Source organism: Talpa occidentalis, unplaced genomic scaffold, assembly GCF_014898055.3.
Source record: "Talpa occidentalis isolate TD23 unplaced genomic scaffold, MPIMG_talOcc4v2.1 talOcc4.4, whole genome shotgun sequence".
Lineage (NCBI taxonomy): Eukaryota > Metazoa > Chordata > Mammalia > Eulipotyphla > Talpidae > Talpa > Talpa occidentalis.
In genome coordinates, this window is record NW_023604295.1 from 100,074,275 (window position 1) to 100,090,442 (window position 16,168).

Genomic DNA, 16,168 nt, shown 5'->3' on the forward strand with positions numbered 1-16,168 from the left:
GGCCCAACAAGGCACTGATGTTCTCGAATTGTCTTGTGCCCTGGTGCCCTCAGACCAGACATGGAATCAGACATTGTTCAAAAAAACCCTGGCTCTTTTTGGGAGAAAAAAAATGCATTAGAAACTAAAATCTGGGTGCAGCGGGTTGAAGCACTGTGAAGCTGTCCGCAGTCTCTGCAGCATGGGTTCGATTCCTGGCTGGCCAGGGAGATACCCACATGGTGCAGCAGACCTCTCCTGTCTTACCTGCTGCTCCCCTCAGCAGTATATTTCAGCCAGTCTTCCTGTTCTGCTCCCCGCTCTGTCTCTGGTGAATCCTCACACACACACACACACACACACACACACACACGCACTTCTGGCCTGTACCCCAGTTCTTGTATAAATAAATAAATCTTTAAAAAAAAAAAAAAAAGAAACTAAAATCTGACATCTGGGTTCATTATGGAGTGATATTGCTACTAGACCATTTTAGTGAGGAAAAAAGCAGAAAAGGAAATACATTTTTAATGTTTTATAAAAGTATGACTTCATATATTGACATGCACAGCTCAGTTCTAACAGCCCACTGCTCCTTCCCAAATTTTTGGTTCTACAATTAGCCTTTCCTCTGACTAATCCTATAATCTAGGTTCCCATTAAAATAAACGTAATTACTTACTTGCTTTATCTGACAACTCAACTTAAAGAATATCTACCACCACCCCAAAATAAAAACAATCAATAAAACAATAAAAATAATAAATAAAATTGTTTTAGATCATGCACTCCTAAGGATTTTTACCAAATCACTGTTCCAGAATCACACCGCCCACATGTGTGGCTATGTAAGGACTTACTTGACAGACAGTTGTGGTTTAGTTGTTCCTGTTCATTTTCATTTGGGGAAGACTGCAATTTACCCCACCCCCCACTTTCTGCTCTACCTTTTCCTCTTTCATAGGAATTAGAAACTCCAACATAGCAGATTCACTTAATAATAATGTTATTATTATTTCATTTCTATTATTTTGTTATGATGATTTAACCATTTACACACGAGTGCAGCAGGGGGATTTGCTCATTGGACTCTGGCAGTTGTTCCTGAAGGTAGAACTAAGGAAGCTGGGCTTCATTCTGGGGTCAAAGGTTAAACATCACATGCTGCAAGAGATAGTCTTCCTGTCTTCTTGTATTTTTTTTTTAAAGATTTATTTATTTATGCATACAAGAACTGGGTACAGACCAGAGGTGGGGGGCGGGGGTGAAAGGATTCACCAGAGACAGAGTGGGGAGCAGAACAGGCAGATCAATTGAAATACACTGCCAAGGGGAACAGTGCCATTTGGGTAGCTCCCTGGCCAGATATCGAACTTGTGCTGCAGTGGCTGCCAATAGTTTCATTGGTTGCATCTTAACCCCTTGTGCCACCAGGGAGGCCCTTCTTGTAGTTATTAATGGCACTCCTTTTCACTCACTAGAGTGATGCAGTTTAGAGGGCAGATGAGATGGGTGATTCAATTGGAGGAGAAGAGAGGGAGGAGTCAGTATATAAGTGCTCTAGGAGAGAGGGGATCAGCCTCTATGGAGGAGATAGCCTACTACTATCAGGGACTAGCTGCATGCCTGGTGCATGGTTGGAATTCAGTAAATGCATGTTGGGGACATGGAAAGACAACAGAATAATGAAGAGACCTTTCTATATACCTATACATGTCAGCAAGGAAAGATAAGCAGAGGGACTAATTGTGAGAGGGACTCAAGCAAGGGAAGTCAGGGGTTATTTCTGGGTTCCAGGCCTGGGCAAGTAATAGAGGGGAGGTGGCCCAGAGTTGAGGGGGAAGGGAGAAGAGAGGGGAGACTCATGATTTAATATACTCTTACTGTGGTAGTAGGATAATCTTTATTTTTGCAAAATGAAAAAATGTTTCCAGCTTAGGTCTAATACAAAATTAACACATCCTCTTTGTGAGTCAAACAACACAGCAACATACAAAATAATATAAAAGAAAAGATCATCAGCAATCTCATGCCCTGAAAAGAACCAACCCTCTGTCTATTTGAAGCTCTTTAGGTGGAGAGGGGATTGAGGGTTCTATCTTTGGAGGGAAACACCTGGTTGAGGCAGTTATTTGTCTCTACCTCTGGGCTGACTGGAAGGGGCCCAGGAAGTGAGGGTGGAAACAAGCCAGCCCAGAGCTCCAAAGCTGGGAGAGGTTGGGGACTGCAATGGGAAGTACCGGCCTTGCCCATCAATCCCTCACCCCGCTAGAAACTTCTCCCCTTTGTTTCTTCCTTGATTCTTTCCTCACCTGGTCAGTGAGAGGAGCAGGAAGTTGTCTCCAGAAGAGGGCCCTGATGAGCACACCCTGAGTGAGCTACCTTAAGGAAAAGAGAACCCCAGAGGGATTCCCATGGAGTGAGGCCTCTGGAAGACCCAGGAGCATCCTAACTGAGACATCAGGGTTCTTGTGTGCCCAAAAGCTGCTCCCCACTCCATATTTCCTACTTGGGGTTGCATCCACACATCCTGACCAAAGGCCATTGTTTCTAGACCAAAGGCCTTCATGAACCTCTCTGGACTTAGGTTGATGATGTTAACTAGAAACTTAAAAATTGTTAAATGGAAGAAACCAAAAGGATGACCCAAGTGATCCCTTTTTATTTTTAATTCTGTACTTCAACTTTGTAAGAAAAAGGGACACAGCAAACAGCATATTAGTTACTCACGGCTTTCTGCATGCTCATCTCAGCACACACATGCCTACTCTCCTCGGTGTGCACTATTTAGCCTTTACGGTACTCAGTGTACCCAAAGCACTCATGAATATTCCACTTTCAGTGGGGTTGGGACCTCTCTCCAGGTTATGTTTGGTAGAGCTCACTGAGCCATTCACCTCTGCATAGGTATTTGGCTTGAAGTGAAATCAGTACCTTCTTTTCTCTTCAAGGTTTACTCAAGGAAGGTGGGATCTCCAAGCCAACAGTTTGTGGAATCTTTGATTCTTCTTGTTACACATTTTCACACTGCTCTTCAGAAAAGCTGAGCCAATTGCAATGTAGTGTCACCAATCATACAATGATATTTTACAGTTATATATGAATGTGGCTTAAAGGTGATGTAGTTAATGCCCACCCCCATTTTATACTTGAGAAAACTGAGGACCACAGAGATTAAATCAGTTTCCCCAAAGTCATTCAGCCAGTGGATGACAGATCCAGTTCTAGCGGCCATATCCTGATCCCACTCTCTGCTCTGTCGGTCCTCAGTCAGTGCTCTGTCTCAATGCTCTGGCCATTGTTTCTAGACACGGACGCAGAGGCTCTTCTTCCTTCCATTGCTTTTCTTCTCCCCATTGCTCTTTTTCCTCCCTCCTTCCAAGGGGAGGAAAACAGAAGCCAGTCCTTCCCCCTCATGGCTCCGGTGACCTGCAGACCATGTCTTCAGCTTCAGCTGGGTCTGTCCCCAAGCCCACTAGGTCCAAGTCCTGAAGAGCTCCTCAGGAGACAGCACAGCTGTGGCACAGGCTTCTACCTCTTCTTTTTTACAGTTGATTAAATTCTGGGGTAAACTGGTTATTTTCTGAAAAATAATTTTCATTAATATTCATTAGATGAATATTGGTAGTGGTGGTGGTGGTGGTGGTGGTGGTGGTGGGGAGTAGCAGAAGTTGTAGTAGTAAAGAATATCACAAAAAAATCCCAATTATTTGATGAGTTAACTTACAAAAAAAAGCCCAAGGATAATTATAACCCCAAGATCAGGCCCTTGCAACATTTATTAAGGTTCTCTCCCATTTCACTGGCCAGCTGATCCCTGCTTTGTCAATATTCCTATCTTTGAGACACTGCCCCTCAAAAGCCCAGAATTTAATCCTTGTAAAAGTTCTAAAAATAATGACCTAGCCCAAGATGCTTTACATACAACACCTCCCAGTCAAACTCCCATAACTGGGAGCCCTCCCCCTAATCATATTTCATGTCCCTGAGATCTTCCCCCAGCCACCCCAAATGTAATGAAAGTTAGTTGTAAAATGCAGGCATCAGTTTTTCAGAGGGACTCTCCCAACTTTTACTAGGCTGCTCTCCTTCACCAAATTCTGGGTTCTTCTAAGTTATCTCCCATAGCCTCCCCACCATCACCTCAAAGAGCAGCACATGGCACAGAGAAGGGGGTACAATGGTTTCCCACACCTGATGCCCCAGGAGACATCAGCTTTGTAGAAACAGTTGACCTTGTTCTTTGTGAAACTCGACCTTGGGGCTCACTTTTCAGATCTATGGGCAAAGGACAGTGTAGAAGTAGGGCTCACTGAGTGGGGTGTTATTGTTGTTCCCAACACCAATTCACTGATACTGTCTAGCCAGATTCCCAGTGCACTGGCTACCCAAATGTGAAATGATTATACCTGATGATTTTTCAAATTCTAGAGTAACACTACTGAAAAGAAGTACAATCTGGCTGCATATGAAATTTAAAATTCTTTGGTAGTACATTACAGGTGAAATTAATTTTAATAATATTTTTTATTTTGAAAATCAAAAATACTATTTTAACATGTAATCAATGTAAAAATATTAAGGAAACATTTTATATTATTTTCCAGTAGTGAGTCTTCAAAATCTATTGTGTGTTTACAGCACACCTCAATTGGGACAAGCTATATTTCAAGTGCTTAATTGTCACATAGGGCTAGTGGCTACTATATTGGACAGTGTGGTTCTAGAACATCAAAGTAAAACAACATAATCTCAAAATTTGAAAAGGTGCAAAATAGCTATTGTCTCACAGGTTAGAACAAACTGTCAAGCAAGGTTGAGCTGATTTTTTTTAATTCATTCTCAGCGTTTAAAAATCAGGAGCGTTCTTATGAAAGTCTGGATTTCTGGTTTCTTGTTTAAAACTGGAAATCCAGTAGCACTAGCTCATATTCCCTCATGGCAAACAGCTGCTAGAACTGACAAGTGATTGCCTTCTTTACTTGGAACAGGTTTGCCATGATCTCCAACAAATCTCCCTACTGAATTGCATTCAATGCACTGCACCTTCTTGGGACAGTCCATTGAACAATAACTAATTTGAAACCATCATTGAACTTGTTTCCCATATTACTTACAATGGAATGTGACAGCAAGAAGAGAAAGAATAAAATGAGTCACAAAAGGGAGAGGGAGACCCTGTAGCACCAAAGCCTCCATCCCTATGAAGCAATCAATTATGGGTAAAGGACAGGAAAAGAAACTTTATTTTGAAACAGGGATTATACTCAGAACAGTCTTAACATAAGTTCCCGTCTATACATATTTTCACTTTCGAGTGTCATTGGAGATATAAATTTGAATGCAAAAACATTCATAACGGTATGTTGTAGAGTGCAACCATCACCAACTAGAGCCACAGATGTAGGCATGAAATGTCTAATTCAAACCAATAAATTAAATACTTACAAACTCAATATTGCTTTTTGAGTAGTTCTCAGGGATTTCCAGTTGGTAATTTTCCATGACTTAATTGGAAAGATACATGGTTTTTTGCCCAAAAGTTGCTTTTGTAATGGATTTTTGCTTTTCCAAAATCATTTTGGAGGATTATCTATAACTAATATAAATGTAGAATGCTGTCAAGGTTGAGAGAAGGCGAGATAGTGGTGATGATGAAGAGTTCTAGCATATTTGGGGGATTTAATGGGCACTAGTGATCTATTTCTCCCACAGCACTGTAGAAAACGCATATACTCAGAAAACTCATCCACTTTGAAAATATAGGATAAACTGAATAAAAATTAAAAGTCTAATGGAAAGGAATGCATGCTGGAAGGATGGTAGAGGTGAACAGAGAAGCAAAAAGTATTCAAGAGCCGTGGTACATACCTACCTTGGGTGGAAGTATACAGTTCTAGAAATTCCTATCGATGGTGAGAGTTGAGTGGGTTTTTTTTTTTTCTCCAAAAGCTATTTTAGGTTACAACTAATAACACTGTAGGACTCCTAGGAATTCTCATCATTTGACAGTCTCCTTGCACACCTAAAATTCTATAAGGAACTGTTCCCTTTGTGGTTCTTTCCATGGCCCTTTATTCAATTGCTCACTAATAAGGTACTGGGTCCTGGTGTCCTGAACCTGAGGTAGGAAGGAAATACTCTCAAACTTATTGACCTAATCAATATTTATAAAACACTACCCCAACAACTGCAGAATACATATTCTTTATGCCTCTGGGAACTTTGAGTGCCTTGGAATTTTTGCTGAAGGGGAATGAAGGCCTGCCCTGTCTCTCTGCCTCACCACAATGACTTTCTGTTTAGCAGTAAGCCAGTTAGTCATCCAGAATAATGAGAAGTATATTGGTAAGTGTTATGAAAAGAGCGAGATGAAGTAAATCGATAAAAGTAAAGTCTTAGAACAACACCTGGTGCTTAGCTCTATAATCATGTCAGCTAAAGTTTTGACTACCTGAAAGTACTGGGAAAGACAGGACCCAACAGGATAACAGGGTGGAAGGGTGTCCTGAGTCTGGGTTACAGGGAGGATATTCCTCCCACGTTCTCAGGGCCATGTAGATGTCACAAGAGTGACTCCTTCCCCAGAAACTCCAAGCTGGTCAGGAACTTGCAGAATGTATAAATTGTAGGCAGTTCCCCTGACTAATTGCTTCTGAGGAGCTGCCTGCTAACGCCCCTCTCAGAACTGTGGGGGGAGGGTTTACTCTTATTTGTCTTTGTTGCTGCTACTGCTTCTGCTACTGTTTTTCACTGCTTTGAGTGTTGAGGTCTGTGGGGCTGGGGCACAGGAGGTGTCCAGATGGAACATGGTGGGAGCTTTGGAGTCCTGCTTTTGCTTTTCCCCTCCAGGCTGGGGCACAAAGCATTGATCCCCATGGGAGAGATGCCAGTGTCCTCAGGAATAAGATAAGAATCTCAGGGCATGAGAAGTGCCTGTTCCCCACCAAAAGGAAAGCACAGTCCATGCCTCCCACATTCACACATATGTGCTTCACCCTGAACACCAATGGGGCTCTTGACATGTGGTGAACATGCTTTCAGAACATAGCCACTATCAGAACATGCTGGTTGCCACTGTTATTATTATGAAAAGGAGCCAGAATGCTCCATGGGTCTGTCCAGGGGATAAGACTGTGTATGACTCCTAAAATGCAAATATCTGGACTGTAACACAACTGCTCTCTTAGCCATTCCAGACCCCTGGGGGCAGCAGCAGTGGCCTGGTGGGAGTCTGAAGAAGGTCCCCACAACTGGAAAAGGGAGGTCTCTTTCACCCTCTCTGGTTAGAAATGAACTCATAGGTGCTCTTCTCCCTTTTTTGTGCAAATGTTTGTAAACCCACAAAATGTATGCCTCTACCCAGCTAAGGGCTGAATGCCAACCACCTGGTTGGTGTCAGGCTGACAGGAGAAGAGATCATTCTTACCAGGGTTTCAGGGAGCACCACCACAGGACAACACGAGTGCCGGAGTAGCCGGCCCATTCTCCACATGGTGAGCGGCACGACCACAAGGATTAGCATGAAGCCAACAAAGGCAAACAAGGCCAGCACCAGAGGGAGGGCTTCTCCTGAAATGAAAAGATAAGAACAGGCTCAGGAGACCAAGGTGCAGGTGCAAGCTCCCATCCTGGGCCTGGGGATGGCTCTGCACATCAGCCAAGGCAGCAGATACCAAAATCCTAAAATGGGATATATGTCCTAGAGACTAAAAGTACCACCACTAAAACCATTTTTCTAGAATCCAGACTAAGGCATGATTTCCAGAAAGCCCCAGGGAAGATTAAAATCTTTTTCTAGGCAAGGGGAAGGGAGGGGCATCATCTGTTAAGCCACTTGCTGTGTTAGCACGTAAGTTGGCCCAGCTGCCAGGAGGAAGGCAGAGAGCCAGGCCCAGTGCAGGATGAGGGGTAGGCACTGACAGCACAGAAGGGATCTGGGCGGTAACTGAAAACAAAGTGTGTTTCACAATTTGCTCTTGGCATTGACTCTATTATGGAGGAAAATACTGAGTTCAGACAACAGTCACGTTACACCTATAATAATAATATATCATGCCTCTACCGTGGTTAGGTGACTTACCCCAGGTCACACAGGTAGGGCTGGTAGTACAGCCCACAATCATTTTGTTAAGTAATTGTATCAGAAAGTGCCAACTCCTAGCATCTGGAGGTGCGAAAGGGGAAAAGTGTTACTGTCTCACAACTCTCTGTTCCACATAACCTTAAACAACTCATTTAGCCCCTCTGGATCGGGCTGCTCACCCCCACTAGGGAGGGTGGTGGAACAGTCACGGAGGCTGCAGAGAAGCAGGAGGACTGACATATGTGCCTGAGCGCACTCTACACTGTTTCAGTGCTTTTGAAAAATATTTTGGCAATACACATCAGGAGATACACAAACGTTCATACCCTTTCATCCACTCCTGTGAATGGATTCCAAAACAATAGATCCAAAGGAGACAATTGCAGGTATTAATCAGCTCATAGCAACATGTGAACCAGAGCAACAGCCTCAAAGGCACAACAGCCTTTGCCCGAAGTGCCATATTGCCACCTCTCACACCTCATAGCATATTCAGCACATTTTCTTCATAATTTGTATCACAAAGTGAGACTATTTCATTTGCTTACTTCTTTGTAGTCTGTCTCCCCAACTAGAGTTTAAGCTCCACAAGGGCAGGGACTTCCCTGCCATATGGCAGTGACTAGGCCAGCACTTAGCACATAGTTGACCCTCAATCAGCACTTCTAATCAGTAAATCAGTGAACATCATCTCCAAAAGCAAAGGGAAATTATCTAAATACCCCCAAGTAAGGGATGATTTACTATGTTATGGGACATCAGCATGCAGTTTAGGAATTCAGTAATTAAAATGAGAATTAAGGGCCTCTCTGGTGGCACAGGGGTTGTCTCAGCACTATTACCACTACGGCCTGAGTTTGATCCTGGCCAGGGAGGTGATCCACATATGGCGCAGCAGGCCTCTCCTGTCTCGCCCGCTGCTCCCCTCAGCAGTGTATTTCAGTAAAATCCACCTGTTCTGCTCCCCACTCTGACTCTGGTGAATCCTCTACCACCCCCCATACGTCTAGTCTGCACCCCAGTTCTTCAATGCAAAAATTAAAAATAATAAAAAATTTTTTAAATGAGAATTAAAGATACATGAGCTTGTTCATTACAGCATTCATACAGATCTATAATGGCAATGGAAAGCACAAAATACACCCATTAATAATTAAAATACACCCATTAAGGGGATGGTTATGTATATTTTTGTACATCCACGTATTGGCATACAATGTATCTTCTTTTAGATATATATGTATTGGCATATAAACATGTTCACAATATACTACTAAGTGTAGACAAGCAAGATACAGAAGAGTGAGCACAGTCCAAGTGTACTTGTGAGTATTAGATTCACATGGTGACAGGAAGATTAAATGCCAAACTTGCCAAAGGAAGCCTCCTGAGTGGTGTGGGGGAGAAGAGAGAACCTGTACCTCTTACTTAAAATACTTTTGTATTGTTGAAATTTTTAAAAAGCCTGACTTACAGAAAATATAATAAGTTTGTTTTTAAAAGTATTAAATGGTAATTAGAAAGTCTACACAGAAAATGTTACAGTTAGATTTGTAAAAAAACAGGTACCAGGCCTCCCTAGTGGCTCAAGGGGTTAAGACACAACCTATGAAGCTATCCACAGCCACTGCAGCATGAGTTGGATCCCGGCCAGGGAGCTACCCACATGGTGCAGCAGACCTCTCCTGACTCGCCTGCTGCTCCCCTCAGCAGTGTATTTCAGTCAATCTGCCTCTTCTGTTCCCCACTCTGTCTCTGGTAAATCCTCTCACTGACCCTCACACCTCTGGCCTGTACCCCAGTTCTTGTACGCATAGATAAATAAATCTTTAAAGCACTAAAAAAAAAAAAAACAGGTACATTGTGTGTGGGCAAAACAACTACCAGCTTGGTCTGCACAGGGGCAATCATGGAAGAATAACACTCCTCTGGAGGGCAGTTTGGGAATGGTGGTCAAAATTCACATGTATGTGCCTTTCACCAAGCTACTCTACTTCTAGAAATTTATTCTTCAATTATACTAGCAAAATTATCTATGGACAAGGTAATTATTGGGTTGTTGGAAGTCATGATGTCTTTTTTTCTATGTTTGTCAAGCAAAAATGCATCATGACTTTTCCAACAACCCAATAATTAAAGCATGAACTCTAACAGCAAAATATTAGGAATAAAAATAAATGCCCATCTGTAAGTTCTCTTCCAGCTGAAAGCAGCTCTGATGTACCTTGGGATGCCTCCTCCCAGGTCTGATGCTCTTGCCCCTGGTGCCTCTCCTATAATCCCCCCTCTGACTTGCAGGCAGTTACCATTTGGTAAGCCAGCCTGAGATATTCAGTCTCGGGCCTAGGGAGGTTTCAGTGGAAAAGTGTTCCAAACAGCTCAAGGGAATCCTGCCCAGCCCAAGTGGTTTTTTGTCTCTAGAGGAATTAAAGCAATGCATACTTTCACCACAGGAACCTACCCAGCATTGGGTGAAAGCAGGCAAGGGGAGACTCAGAGCCAAAGGAACTCAGTAGGCAGCCAAGCGTCCACTAGAGAGGGCCCTCACCTGTGCAGAGTTTCAAGGAACAGGCAGGCCCTTCTTACCTTGCACCTTGACACATTCTGCCTGGCTGAAGGTGCTGTGCCTCCCAATGGCCCTCACAAAAGTCTGGGCTTTCACACAGTATGCAGCCCCTGGCTTCATGGTTTCCAGATGCACTGGTGTGCCCCCGCTCCTCACCATTTTGATAAGTTCCTTTAGGAAACCAGAAACCAGTTACACCGTGAGGGAAGCAGGACAGGAAAGGGCAAAAAGAATCAGGAAGGAAAGCTGCAGATATTTCCTTTACAGGATGCATGCAGAATGTTCCCTCTCATTCATTCACTCATATTTATTTATTAAGCACCTACTATGTGCCATGCACTATTAAGACACTGGGACATAACTTTAAACCAAAAAAAATCTCTGCTGTCATGGGACTTACGAAAGGTAAAGCAGGGAGGAGGGTGTCAGACAATATATAATAAATGTCAGGTAGTGATAAGATCTGTGAATAAAAAAAAGGAAGCAGGGCACAGAGGTAGAGAGTGATAGGAGGCACTGAATGGAGTAGCTAGGGAAGAACTTCCTGATAGGATAGAACTTGGACAGGGATCTGAGTGTCATATATCTGACTGGGCCCGAGGCACAGCATAGCCACTGTTGTGAGGGGGGATCAGGGTGCAGGAGAAATGGAGTGGGCAGTGTCTCTTTGTGCACCATCCATCCACCCATCTGTCCATCCATCTGTACACCATCCACTTCACACCACCTGCGGCCTGCACTCCATGTCTAAACCTGTGGAGATTTGTGTGGGCCAAGCCCAGATGACTCAGGTACATGCTCCTCTTTCTACACTGGCCCTGCTAGTTACCAAGGGTGGAGAGTAGGCTCCATGCCAAAGAATCTGAGGGAGATGCATGCTCCCTCCTGCCTGGGCCCTGTCCACCATGCCACTCCATCTGTCTGTTTGGCAATGTCAAATCCTACCACTGGGCCCTGACCCAACAGGAGTAAGTACTAGAAACCATTGTAATTGCCGGCCCTGCCTAGCCGCATAACCCTTCGGGGGAAGTTACCCAACCTGCAGTCCTGTTGAGCAGGTGGTAGAGCATGGGCCCTGCCCAGCAGACCCTGCTATAAAGTCAAAGTTACCCTGGCTTAGAAGTTTCATTCAGAGGCCAGCCAGCAACCTGAGATTGCTATGCTTGATCAAGATAAGCAGGACCATTCAGATTTCGTCCCCTAGGAATTTATCTGTGGAAACTGACTACTTGGAGCTAGAGGCAGCGACAAGGGGAGAGACACAATGAAGGGAAATCAGGCCTGAGCATTCAGGGGCTGTAGAGACATGGCCCTAGGCATGTGCAGGAAAGAGTGATTGGGTTTTGGGAACTAGAGTGAGCTGGGAAGAGAACCACAGAAAGAGTGCAATAGAAAGACCCAGTGGAGGGAGGCAAGGACTCGCAGGATAGTGTCTGTGAGTCTGTGCTGCAAGCTTTCCCTGGACCTGCTCTGTTCATGGATTCCTGTGCCCTATCAACTCTTCTGATATAGACTATTTTTTGTTGTGCTGCCTGGAGCAGGTCTTATCATCTGACAGCATGGTTAGGCCTTCGTAGGTCTGACTGTCCCCTGGTTCCTGCTCAGGCTGCCCCCTTTCTACTGCTGCTACTGCTGCTTGTTTGGCTACTTCCTCTGGGAGGGTTGACCTCCCAACATACCAGCCTGAAGCACAGAGAGGGACAGTGCCCCATTTAGGCACTCATAAGCCAGCTTCTGTCTCTCTGCTCCAACCCAGCACCCTACCTGGATACACACCCTCAAGAGGCTTGTGCTAACCTCATATGCTTTTCAAATCATCCAGTTGATCTGGAACACCCTGGCCTGCTGCCCCTAAATATATCAGAAAAAAATGGCTGAAAAAATAGAATGAGTGAGAAAAAAAAATGCATTTGAGAGGCTTTGTGTAACCAACTGTATTAGAATTTAGGACAGGGAGGCGGCCCCCTTACTTCAGCAAATTTGGCCTGAGAAGGCTGCCTGCCCAGGCCTGGGTGGCACCAACATAGTTCTTTGAAGAAGCTGCTGGGATTGTCAGCCTACTTCATCTCTTCTTCCCGCCCTCACCCAGGCCTGCTCACCCTCAAGCTACCACAGACAGCAAGCACAGCAAGGGCCGACTCCCCTCACCCAGGTCTCAGAGGTGTGTGCCTCCATCTCCAAAGCCAGATTTAAAGGTCAAGCTCAGAAATCTCACCTTGGCACCAGGTTCCCTCCTCCAGTAGGCCACAAGGAACTCAAACTGGGGCCCCAGGTTCTCCAGTTCAATGACCAGATGGAAGCCATCTTTCATGACCTTCATCCCAGGTGGGGTGAGGATGGCTGTTGGCAAGACAAGAGGAGAATCAAAACCAGTCCCAGACTGGACTGATTTCTGTCCTGAGAGACAATAACCCAGTCCCAGGTAGAAGCAATTCAGGCTCATGGAGAAGGGAGGGGCCTGATCATAAATTCATAGTATGCTGAGCACGTACACCAGGACTCTTCTGTGCTCAGCAGGCGCTCTGTAAATGTTTTTGAGTGATAGCAAATGAGCAGGTGGGGGGAGACTGACTTACTACAATTCCCTTTTGACTCCTCTTCTTGACTATAATAAAGTCCTCTCTTCCTCTTTGAGGAGATATACACACTCAAGAAAGGTGACTAAGTACTCAGTATCTCTGTTTTAAAATTTTATAACCTATGTTCCTCGTTTTATTCATCTTGGCAGAAATTGCTCTGCACCTTGGCTCATCTAACTGAGCAGATGCTATATCTTAAGCCCTGCCAAACACCTACATGAGGTCCGATCTCTGCTGAACACAGCGGGGCCAATCTGCACGTTCAAACAAACATCCCTGGCAGAAGCATGTGTATCCTGTGGCTAACCTAGATCAGAGATCTGTACTGGCGCTGATGACTTTCAAACATCAGCCCATCAGCAGCCTATGGGCTGGCCATTCTAGCCTATGGGCTGGCCATTCTAGTCTATGCCCAAGGACTCTTCATCTCACATTGGAAAGTCAGAGGGTTTTACAAATTATTAGAAACATCTGTAAAAATTACAGCATAAGCATAAATACCACCTTTCACATTGCTAGATCCCAAACAGAAAGACCAGCAGCCCCAGGAATACTTTCCCAAGAGCACACTAAGAACCAAAGGGCCCACACTGGTCAACTCTTGGCCCTGGCTACTGAAGATGGAGTCAAACTTGCCTCTCAGATTCAGACACTGCAGGACGAGAAAGGCCAACCAATCATTGGCCTTAGCTTGGCAAGTAGAGTGTGGGGTGTTCTAAGTCAGATCCCCCTGCTTTGGGATCCATGGATACACAGAAGAAAGACAGTTCCTGGAGAGTGTTTTCAGGGAGTCAAGTTCCTGGTATTTGAAGAGTTGCCTGGATAAGGGACACAAGGGCTTGGGGAATCAAGAACCAAATATGGAAAATATACCCAGTTCAGAGACTTCATGGGGCAATACAGGCCCACTAGAAAGCAGCATCCCTACCTCTGAAACACCTCCAGAAGGAAAAGAGAGCTTTCACTTCTCCAGTTTTAAGTCAAATATAACTAAAATTGGATCCTCTGCTCTCCATCACTGGAAATAGAGGAAAAGACTGTTATTTCAGCTCAGAGGAAAATTTTTTGACAGTGTGAAGGCAGGAACCTCTGTCCTATACACTCTGCATATTTAATTTCATTTGATCCATCCAGCATGTTTTAGAAGGGAAATAGTATCCCGACTGAACAGATGATGGAACTAAGCATCAGAGAGGCTGAGTAATTTTCTAAGATTCACACAGTAAATGAAAAAATTTGAGACCATTTCTCTCCACACTTCTAGACTTAGGTGTGTGGGGTGTTTAGCCTCTGTACCAGTAGATTTCCACCCTGCTGATTATGAGAACAACTGGGTAGGAGATTTTAAACCTCCAATGAACAACATACACACAGATCATTTAAGTCAGACTCTCTGGGGATGGGCCTCAGTCATAAGTGTTTCTAAAACTCCTCTATGACTCAACCATGACACTGAGGTTAAGAATCTCTGCTCTCAACAAGACTTCCCTTTAAGAATAGGTGAGACTTTGCAGGTGAGACTTAAAACAAGATTTTTCACATCTGTGGGGAAAAATTAGCATGGCCTTTTTCAAAGGCAAAAGAATAAATGTAACGCCCTTAGGAGTTATGAGTCCATCCAAGTTCTGAAGCTAACTCCTCCTGCACAAGTTCACACAGGACACATCTTCTGCCCTCTTGGGTGAAGGTGCAGAGTCGGCTGTTCCTCAGCATCTCCTACCGCAAGACCTTTTTCTGTTTATATTGGCCTTCTCAAAAACAAGTTGTTACTACACACTGCCGCCCACAGAGTTTTGTAGGCATTTCCTTATCTCCCTCTGACTCTGGCCTTTCTTCCCAGCAACAGTGCCAGCAAGCAATGGTCTTGGCTGGAGCACCATGCTCCAGGGCAGATGGTGCTGGGTGCTGCCTGGGCTCTACCGGCAGAGGTAGAGCCGCACATCATCCTTCAGCCTGGCACTGGAATCCCACTGCTTCTACTGTGTCCTCCCAATGCCTTGGAAAAGAGGCCTGGGCAGAGAAGCCCACAGTCTGCTCTAAAATTCCTATTGGTATCCCATTCCAACGGTCCTGTAGGGGCAGGAATGGACATAGTGCAGGTTTTCTATGCTCCAGCAGACCAGTTAAAGGAGGAGTCAGAGCCCTCAGTGGCTTTTTGCAGGCTTTTATTTAGATTTACCAGGCATATGGCAGGCAGGGGTGCTGGGGGGCCGGGAGGCTGGCAGGCCTCCTAGCCCCCAGCAAATCCTCACTCTATCTGGGCTCTCAGGCATTCTCTGGGGGTCTCCTCTCAGCTTCCATTCGTTCTTGGCTTCTTCTCGGCTTCTGCTGGCGTCCCCGTGACACCGCCCTTAAAAGCGCAGTCTTAGCCCAGGTGAATCCCATCTACCTATGCCCACACTCTACTCCAGGTGCCCGCCATCAGGCATGCATTCAGGACCACAAGGATCCATCATCTATCCTGATGGCAGGAGGGCAGAAAAGCCTGACATTTTTCCTTACCCTACAGGTCCCTTTCCTGGCCCAACCCCTTCCCTCCACTGCTCCTGGCTCTCAATTTTGGGCATAGCTTGGCCAATTATAATATAATAATAGTAATAGCAATTCTTAGCAGTAGTTGAGTGCTGTGATCAGACAGCCCTGCACTGAGCATTTACACATTTCATCTCATATAGCACAACTATCCAATGAGGCAAAGTGTGGCCCTTTGGCAGGGACAGAGCCATGAAGTGGCTGAGCAGGGATTTGAACATCTGTCTGATTCTAGAGAGCTAATGGCCTCTTGAAACCTATCTCTACCCATCTTTTGCCCCACCCTACTTAGTTAAACCTCCCCCCTCTAAACCTTCCTGATCTCTACCCAATCTCATACTCTCCTCAGTAAACTTTGGCTCATCCCATCACTGCTCCAAGCTTTCCTCTGGCCTCACTCACAGCTGAGGATCTTCTGCCACATCA

General features: G+C 44.9%; 1 protein-coding gene across 1 annotated transcript in view; it reads right to left on the bottom strand.

Moving 5' to 3' along the window:
* Positions 1 to 3,454: 3,454 nt before the first annotated feature.
* Positions 3,455 to 16,168, bottom strand: part of IL20RB (interleukin 20 receptor subunit beta) — a 34,066-nt gene continuing 21,352 nt past the window's right edge. The window contains exons 5-8 of the mRNA XM_037526669.1: positions 12,847 to 12,971; positions 10,652 to 10,802; positions 7,409 to 7,551; positions 3,455 to 3,562 (exon numbers count right to left, since the gene is read on the bottom strand). Coding sequence (XP_037382566.1) covers positions 3,455 to 3,562; positions 7,409 to 7,551; positions 10,652 to 10,802; positions 12,847 to 12,971 — 527 coding nt within the window. The remainder of the gene's footprint in view (positions 3,563 to 7,408; positions 7,552 to 10,651; positions 10,803 to 12,846; positions 12,972 to 16,168) is intronic.